Below are 9,856 nucleotides of genomic sequence, written 5' to 3' on the forward strand. Positions count from 1 at the left end.
AATACAGTGTTAGCTGATACATAAATAATCGCATTTGTATGCTAAATTACAATACATATTTTCTTAACATGTTAATGTTGATATTTTGATTCCAGAAGAAATACATTTTTTGCTCTACCTGCATTACAGTACATTATTAAATATATAAAATCAGTCAAAGTCGTATCGAATGATGTAATGATCTTGTATGTTTAAATTATATAAATGTATTAAAATATGTTACTAAATCGTTAACTTTAATTTTCTTTTTTTTTTTTTTTTTTATATTTCTATCTTGTCTACAAGTATTCTATATAATATTCTAGTTAATATTAAGCAACTTATTTTAAACATAAGAAGCAATATTGCACTTTGAATAATATCCTGAATACTTGACCTGCAATAATGTTTCTCCTCGTAAAATTAAATAATTCCTACTTTTTATATGCGAACTACTTGGTATACTTACAATCGACTAATGAATATTATATAATGACAAGATGTGTGATGAAGAATTTAATTATTAGATTGAATTGACTTGGCACGAAATTTCATACTGATATCTTTTCCCTTAAGTACTCGATCCAACGTGCAAACTACGTTATGAAATGTGCAAATTATGCTAATGAAATGTGACATACTATGTATTACGAAAAAGCTGCTATTATATTTCGTGATTATAATCTCAATTCTAATTTTGTATATGATATATAATTGTATGATTAAATATACGTTTGTAAAGATTAAATATAGATAATTGTCTGGTAATGATATGTACTATAATAAGACGAAACAGATTCTCTTAATAAATGAAATTGATAGAATACAATATGAAGTAAATACACGGCCTATGTCTATATTGCTTACAAAAAAGTCATTGCAAATTTAAAAATGTTAATACTATTTATAATTCTATAATTGCATACGTAATGCAAGATTATGAATAAATGAGAAAATACATACTGATCTCTAATTAGTCAATCTAATACTTAAAGAAATTGATATGAATACTGAAATAACTCGTATATAAATTAAAACGATCTCGTATACTGTTCGTTTTTGTTATATAATAAGATATATGATCTGAAGATTTTCTCTCAATCATATTAATTACAATAATAAAAACTTTTTATGAAAATTGTATAAGTACTATAAAGATCTGTATATAAGTTATACAACTTCATTTTCACCCTGTTTCTATTAACTTACTGGAAGAAAAAATTTGTGCTTTTCGACGTTTTTAAATAATCCATTGAGCAATTGAATCTATACTAATTATATATCACACCATTATTATATACGCGATATTGTAACTTAAACTTCGTGAAAGTAGTCTACAAATCCCAAATATTTGGAACAATAAATAGTTTTGGTATATAAAATTTATGGTTAAAATATTATCAGTCGTGTCCGTTATTATCCTGTGAATACTGAAAAATCTACAGATCTGTTCTACTTGTAACAAATAAGAGTACTTAAAATGTTTATTCCACAGCTGTTTTTCGGGCAAATGCTGTGAGCGACAACATCTCATTGGGATCGGTAGGAAGCCGCGAGAACTCAATTTCTTCGCTAATACTGTGCTCTGGAATTTGTGATTTCACATAAAATATAATTTTAATCACAATTATTAACCATGTATTTTTGTACGAGAGAAAAAAATATTTATTCGTGATAAATAAATTGTGATAAAATAAAACGATAATAGTTATTTACCAGATGGTTCGATCGGCCACTGTTTATGAGACGGTGCATACAAACATAATAGTGCTATAGTATAAATGTTCCACATGCCATAAACTCCAGTGAAAAAGGCAGATGTCATTTGTAATTCTATTTCCTCATCCCATTTCCATTGTCCTTCTGCAACCTATGCCAAATATACAATTCTTTATTTTTATAATGATCACAAGATTAGTAACTTTAAAAATATATGTGTGTGTGTGTATGTGTACATAAAGATATTCCATGAAGTCATTACCTGACCAAGAATAAATCCAATAACTGTTAATGAAGCACATAATAATGTAGCAATCATCAAGAATTTAAAACGATATATTACACCTTCGTAATGTAAACGACGTGCCGAACTCATAACGGGTAAAGTAGCTCTTTTTGCACTTATATTCATAAAAACTTTCCATATCATATAAGATAGAAATATTAAATATACACCAGCTGATATTCCAGCCAAAATTATAAAAGACAACTATTATTTATCGTTTAAGGAATAAATATTTCAAACGAATTATAACAAATCTATTTAGTTTTAAGTTAAAAAGAAAGGATACTGCCACTTTAGTACCAAGATCTGTGACCCATATTGAATAGAACGGATTTCTTAATTGTACTCCACGTTCACACATATCAAAGATGAACAATGACAAGCATCCTGTGCCCACTGCAGATAGATGACGCCAATAACATTTTAAAGAACTTCTTTGGTCGATATCCTAAAGAAATTTCATAATATTTAAGAAAAAAAAAAATTAAGTTATAATTTTCAATACAATTTCGAATAATAATATCTCAAACGCACCTGAATCTGATGTAGCATAATGTAGTGTCACATGAAAAAAATAATTATAGTAAATACATTTTTTAAGGATATAGATAAGAGAAAAAATAATTATAATTGTATATAAATTATAATTATTATTGTATAAAAGAAAATTATATTGTAAAAAGATTCTTACCATAAGATGTTCCCCTGCAAAGACAAGCCAAAAAGATAAAAGCGTCGCATAAAATATTCCTTGTCTGATATCACCCAAAAGAAGCATAAATGGCATATCATATGCAAGAGTTAAATATTCCATAGGCACTGGAATAATTAATATATTATCTTATACTTAATTTTTAATTTTATATAAATGTAATTACGTATTTGTGTGAATAATAACATACAATTTAAAATTGTTAATGTCATTCCTAAAGCAAAGAGCATATATTCCAAAAGGGCAGGTGATCTTGATAACATGTTAACTCTTCTCCAATACCACATCAAAATACTGAGTAAAATCGGGCAAAAAACAGTTTTAAGGCTTAACCATACTTTTGTAAAGCCACCATTTTGATTAATGGCCTGAAATGAAATTAAGATTATATATAATATTTAGAAATATATCACAAAATAAAGTATAATTATATATGATGCATTACTTACAGTAAGCCACAGATCTGTTATATGTCCTAAGCCTTGATTGATATTCCTATCAGTATCAGCAGGAATACGAATATTTAACAAATAATAGTCATGAAACAATGATCCTAATTCAAACAAAGGTATAACATTGCAATTATAGTTATATTGTTCCATTGCCTACAAATAAAACAATACTAATGGATAAACCATAAATGGTTGACTTATTTAAAAAAACATTAATTTTTTTACATCATCGATGCTACAATCCAAGATCCTTTCTATTATAGAAGATGCATATGGTTTCCATGCACCATCTGGATCTTCTTTGTTCCTATAAGCAAGCCTTGAATCCAGAGTTATTTTAGTTCTAGGTGCTATCATATGTAAAAAAAAAAAAATTATCTTTAAAATTAGAAAGTGTTAGATACATATGCACATATGCATATATATATATATATATACATATATATATATATATATATAATTAACTTACCAATTTGAATTTGACTGTGATATACAATATCCACCTGTAAGACTCCTATAAGATTTTGTTGCCATCTAGAATAATCCAATTGCAAGCTACTACGTGGAGAAGGCATCTATAATATAATTCAAACAAATTTCTAGAAAGGTTCTACATTCTTGCAATTTGATATCACATTAACATAATAATAATATTTTTACCTGAAATGTATAAACCACCTGATGTGCTTGATGATGGCTATCCAAATTAAAATGATCTATATCAACATGAGTACAAGAACCCTTGCCTCTTGAATAAAACCATTTTCCTGCGCCTGGTTCAGTTCCATTAATTCGTATATCCTTACAAGGTGTACTTAATATATTTTGACTTGTAGCAGGTGTAGGTGCTAAAAATAATAATTTTTAATAAATAAAGCAAAACATCGAAAGCTATAAGAAATATTTTTAAATAATAGATCATGTTATCATTTTAAATACGATTCTAATAACATACGAATGATTAAAAAAATAAAATCAAATTAACAAAAAAAAAAAAGAAAGAAAGAAAAAAGAAAAGAAGAAGAAGAAAAGAAAAAAAATTCTAACAGCATCATATCATCAAAACACTTAACTAAAGTTATCTATCCATTGTTGCGCGAAAATAAAATGCATTAATTAAAAAGAAACGAAAGGAATCATTGTTGTTCGCAAAAATAAAAAATGAAAATAAAAAATTCCAAAAATTATTTATACTGACAGAAGAATCCCTTTAAGTGCGTTTAATAAATCGAATAAATTATTGCTTACCTATAAGACCGCCTATGAAAAAACAGACGATTTGTACAATAATCAGTAATATTACTAATACCGAAAGTTTTTTGCCGCTTAAATTTTCTATTATTGTACCCTGCATTGTGTTGCCGTTTTAATGCAGTAAATCGTTTCAACGGACAAAAAGCTTTCTTCGATATACAAAATCGTATCGAACAGAAGCGTTTGCCGAGAACTTGAGTTTATTGGCCCCTCCTTTTCTCAGGACTCCAGACAAAAGCGGCGCGATTCTGTTTAAATGTCTTTCATGATTGGTTATTTTAACAATTTGAAAAAAAAAGAAAACAAAAAGAAAAGATGTAAATTTTATTCTTTAAAAACGGAAAAATATCCGTGAGTATATAATTTTTCACGTAACATTTATATTAGCGATTAAAATCGATTAATCGTACCGAGAAATCGCGAGTAATTATTAAAATGTATTTCTTCGTAATGCACGATCATACAAACGATCGAAGAAGAACAAACGTAAGAAGAAATCAAACATATTTATATTTCTCGAACATTCTCTTCGATTTTCTCAATTTTTTATCATTGATCAAATTCAAAAAAAGAAAAGGATGCAAGGTAGAAATAACTGTGTTATAAATGAAGTGCCGAAAGCTTCTTACGAGTCACGCATGAGTACATAGCTAATTGGATTAATATAGGAACGTGTAGTTGTCCAGAAATAGTATATATCGGTATGTATATGTATATATATAGTCGTTGATAGGAAAGTTACTGGCGCGACTTATACTCTCGTACGCGAGAGTTTTGTCCAGATCGGACAAAACGAATCGAGCCTAGAACTTGCTTGCAGTTTATAGTCCTTGCAAGAATAATTTCTGAATCAGTTATTCGATTATCAGAGGTACGGAATGTGTGCTGCTTCGATTCGAAAATTATGAATTCTTTTTTATAATATGCACTGTCCGCATTAGTTTTTGTATTTTCAAACCTGAGCCTGTCCGTACGGTTTTAGTAAAAAATCGGAAATACTATAAGACATTGTCTACTTTAAATGTGTCCATCGGTTTCTCTTCCCGTTCCTACTCTAATCATTATCACAAAATGTTATGTGACGTTCCGATGGATGCAAATGGAAATGGAAAGCGGGATTTTCCACGTGTAGGTTATCGACGAAAAGTTGATCCAGATGTAAGTGAGGTAAAGTAAAATGATTTTTCATTCGAAAGTTACAAGACCATTATATTGACAAAAGATCACGCATGATGATTCACAAGTATATTGATTTTTTTCTTAACCTGATCTACAATAGATCGTAATATACATTATTGAGACTTGCGACGTATATATAAATTACTTTTACAAATCATATCGTTTGTTTGAATTATGATAAGAAATATTAAGATCTACAAGCTTAGTCGGCGATCTATAGTTTTTTTCTTTACTCATAGGATGAACCAAAAAGTGTAGATTTGGATTTTGTTTATGACGATGCTGACACACACGCCAATGAGATCGCCGAATTATATAGCTATACCGAACAATACGAGTTACAACTTAATCTCAAAGTAAGATCATAGATATTATCAATTGAATTGTTTGTACGATCGCTCGTTTACTTATATATTTTTATTGTAGGCATTTGAAGATCAAATGGAATGGTATAAGCTATGTCCTTGGTGGCAAAAGTTAGATGCATCTCAAAAAAAATCAGTTGTATATAAATTGTTAGATCAGTTGGAAGTATCCAATAAACAATTAAGGATGAAAGCTGCTCGTTGTATCTTATATTTAGTTCAAGGCTGTTGGGCTGAAGTACAATCTGACAAAGAACAGCAAGACTGGACAAGAAAAAATGTTATGCTGCTTTATGAAGCTGGTGTCTTTCCGGCTTTTGTAGAGCTTTTAAATATTGAAATTGAGTAAGTTTCGATTTATCTTTAATAAAGTAATGACAAATTATATTTTAACATATTTTTCTGATTGCCTTTTAGAAACAGTACAACTGCTAGCTTAGCTATGAGGAAATTAGCTGTTAGTCTTGCAGATTCTGTTGACTTGAGAATAATTCTGTCTGTTTTATATATCATCACAGAAGTTATGAGAGAAGAAATAAAAAGTAAAGAATACAGTGTTTATGTAGACTATGTTGAATCTTTTAAGGAGGAACTTGGTAATTATCAAACATCAAAGATATATTTCTTAGTAAACCTATTATTACTCTGATTATTTTTTTCAGTAAATCCATATGGCGAGGAATTACTTATCGTAAAACTTCTTGGAATGGTGACTTGTTTTTGTAGTGGATCTGCACCTCATTTTCCTATAAAAAAAGTTCTCTTACTTTTATGGAAATTAATATTAGTTTCTTTGGGTGGTATTGATACTCTCAGAGAATTAAAGAAAAAATACAGAGAGGAAGCTGGTCTTGATACAGAACAAGAAGATACAATAGAAGTAGCAAGAACCATGAGGGCTAGTTCTCCTCCTGCCAGTGCACCAGATTTAATAGAAACACAAAATCAGAAATGTAATAAAAGACCTCTTAGACGGGTTAGTTTTTGTTATCTTATCTTTTATTATATAAATTTATCTCACATTTAATTATATAATATGAAATATTTTATAGAGTTTAATGAAACAAAGTTCATTAGACGAGCCAGGCTTAGGTATGGAGTACGAGGGTGGAGAGCCAGGAAATAATGCTGCAGCAAATGAAGGTGAAGGAGAGATGGTCAACCTCATAAGTCAACCAGGTATCCCTGGTTGGAATCAAACTTACTATGAAGATCAAAATAATCAATCTCAATTAAGGCCTTACACTCCACAGATGAACAAAGGGAAAGATAAGCTACATTACTAACTTTTACAATAGTGAATATTTAATTATTTAAAATGACTGTTTTTAATATATTTATTTTTATCTTGTAGGTCTACCTTGGACACCAAAAGTAAGACAGAAAGATGTTGACACGTTCCTGGAAGTGTCCAGACTTAAATTCGTTGGTTATAAATTACAAGGAGATAGAGAGAGTTTAGCTGGTTTACCTCAACCAATACACGAAGGTGTCAACACGCTTAAAAGAGTAAGCTAAACATTCTTTTTATGTAATATAAGATCTAAACAACTGATTATTATACGTATACATTTTTAGCATATGTATACATCTTTAGCTGAAGTTCAAATTCAAGAGGAGGAAGAAATAGCTAGAAATCCAATGAGCACTCCAGAACCTCCTCTTCGTCAAACTCCAACAGAAATTTTATATCAAGCCATATTACCCAATCTTCCACAGTACATGATTGCATTATTAAAAATTTTACTTGCTGCTGCACCAACTAGTAAAGCTAAGACGGATAGTATTAATATAATGGCTGATGTTTTGCCAGAAGAAATGCCGTATGTTAAATATTTCTTATAACGTTTAACATAAGTAAAATCAATTATAGTTTTACGATAAATTGAATAATTTTGTTTTGTAGAATGACAGTTTTACAATCAATGAAATTGGGAAACGATGTTAGTAGGCATAAGGAAATCATTGTTAAAGCAGTTTCTGCTATTTTACTTCTTCTACTAAAACACTTCAAATTAAATCATATATATCAATTTGAATTTATGTCCCAACATTTAGTATTTGCTAACTGTATACCTCTTGTATTGAAGTTTTTGAATCAAAACATCCTATCTTATATAGAAGCAAGACACGTGTAAGTTAAACCACATTTTTTTCTACAAATCCACTTGCTATTTTTTTTAATTGCTTTAAATTCATTGCAGAATTCCTCTTTTGGACTTTCCCATGTGTGTTATTGGCGATCAACCAGAACTAACGCCTGAAAGTCTTGAAATTGGGGACAATCAAACGTATTCTTGGCGTAATATTTTTTCATGTATTAATTTGTTAAGAATTTTGAACAAATTAACCAAATGGAAACACAGTAGAATTATGGTAAGTTATATATATATATATATATATATATATATATATATATAGAGAGAGAGAGAGAGAGAGAGAGGGATATTTGTAATATTTTTTATAATCAATAGATAATATAAAAAAAAATTTATTTTCTTTCGTTCATAGATGCTAGTAGTTTTTAAATCAGCACCCATTTTAAAACGTACATTAAAGGTCAGACATGCTATGATGCAATTATACGTTCTAAAACTGTTAAAAATGCAAACTAAATATCTTGGACGACAATGGCGAAAGACAAACATGAAAACTATAAGTGTAATTTATGCAAAAGTTAGGCATCGTCTTAACGATGACTGGGCCTATGGTAATGGTAAGTCATTTAATTATTTTTATTGCTCTTGTATAGATTACGATACCGAATTATTTTCTTTCCTATTTCTTTACAACATGTTGTTACATATGTATATGTTTTATAGATTTAGAAGCACGACCATGGGATTTCCAAGTTGAGGAATGTGAATTACGTACTTGTGTTGATCAGTTTAATAATCGACGATATTCCAATGCTCCAAAAGACGAAGAATTAGAACCCGTTGATACATCTGTTACTTCTGTACTTGGCACGAATGTAAAATTAACAGAAGAGTTTAAACAGCATTACGAATTATGGCTACAACAAGAAGTGTTTCAAAGAAGTATTAATTGGGATGAACTGTTGGATCCTGAAGCTTGTGAAATTTAAACTTTGAATAAGTGTAAAGTATAGAAATAGTATTTTCATCAATTGATAAACCTGGATCAAATTTTGACATTTTTACAAATCATATACTACTGTGAAAAGTGTTCAAAAGACATTGCCATATCAACATTTGATTATAAATTGATTTCTTTTTAATTTGTATACGTTGTAATGGATGGCTCTAATATAGCGAATGTTTATCGAATAAACTAGCTAATTTTAGAGTAAATGTTCGTAAATTGCAACATAAGTTCTTTCTTTATGTTTCTTTATTTATATTTATCCATTGTATTATTTGTGCAATCTCTATTGTTGATGGCAAAAAATTTATTTCTTGAATACTAATTAATTAATAAGTGGGTATATTATCCTCTTCTCTATATGTAATTATTAAAGATTAAGAAATTATATTACGATTTATCACTTCATATTTTCACATTATATCATCTAGCTTTATATACATTTATTTATAATAACGCAACGGATATATTTCCCAATACGATATGTATTATACCAAATTGAACTTTCCATATTTTATATGAGTTTTATATGTACCCACCTTCTCCATTATAACAGCGACAATATGCAAGTATAATTATAACGTCTTAGAACATTGATGTTCGATTACAGAAACTTACTAATTCAGTCTATTTGTGTTTATTGTCAAAAAGAAAAAAAAAAAAAAAAAGAAAAAAATATAGTAATTTTATTGACTTATATAATCTACATGTAATTGATCTTTTTGTATAAAAAAAAGAGAAAGAGCCGAAGAGAAATAACATAGCACTATATTTAAATGTATAGTATCATACTATATACACATCA

General features: G+C 28.8%; 2 protein-coding genes across 3 annotated transcripts; one reads left to right on the plus strand and one right to left on the minus strand.

Moving 5' to 3' along the window:
- Nucleotides 1-250: 250 nt before the first annotated feature.
- Nucleotides 251-4,652, minus strand: LOC122632563 (protein wntless). The gene is made up of 12 exons (XM_043819498.1): nt 4,397-4,652; nt 3,809-3,996; nt 3,618-3,723; nt 3,374-3,498; nt 3,146-3,301; nt 2,887-3,064; nt 2,676-2,803; nt 2,519-2,524; nt 2,271-2,432; nt 1,961-2,188; nt 1,696-1,849; nt 251-1,564 (listed from the first exon to the last, which is right to left on the minus strand). The coding sequence occupies exons 1-12, from the start codon at nt 4,500-4,502 to the stop codon at nt 1,464-1,466; spliced, it is 1,638 nt and encodes a 545-aa protein (XP_043675433.1). The 5' UTR covers nt 4,503-4,652; the 3' UTR covers nt 251-1,463.
- A 491-nt stretch (nt 4,653-5,143) lies between these two features.
- On the plus strand, nt 5,144-9,754 carry LOC122632562 (striatin-interacting protein 1 homolog). Of its 2 annotated transcripts, none has more exons than XM_043819497.1 (12): nt 5,144-5,560; nt 5,821-5,937; nt 6,008-6,291; nt 6,364-6,542; nt 6,609-6,922; nt 6,999-7,209; nt 7,301-7,455; nt 7,525-7,769; nt 7,853-8,080; nt 8,151-8,322; nt 8,458-8,662; nt 8,769-9,754. In XM_043819497.1, exons 1-12 carry the CDS (start codon nt 5,474-5,476, stop codon nt 9,032-9,034), a joined length of 2,463 nt encoding a protein of 820 aa, XP_043675432.1. In that variant the 5' UTR covers nt 5,144-5,473; the 3' UTR covers nt 9,035-9,754. The 2 variants fall into 2 exon arrangements, with proteins under 2 accessions (XP_043675432.1, XP_043675431.1); XM_043819496.1 differs by having other exon boundaries at nt 5,145-5,569.
- The last annotated feature ends 102 nt before the right edge of the window (nt 9,755-9,856 follow it).

Source organism: Vespula pensylvanica, chromosome 10 (assembly GCF_014466175.1).
Source record: "Vespula pensylvanica isolate Volc-1 chromosome 10, ASM1446617v1, whole genome shotgun sequence".
NCBI classification, from domain to species: Eukaryota; Metazoa; Arthropoda; class Insecta; order Hymenoptera; family Vespidae; genus Vespula; species Vespula pensylvanica.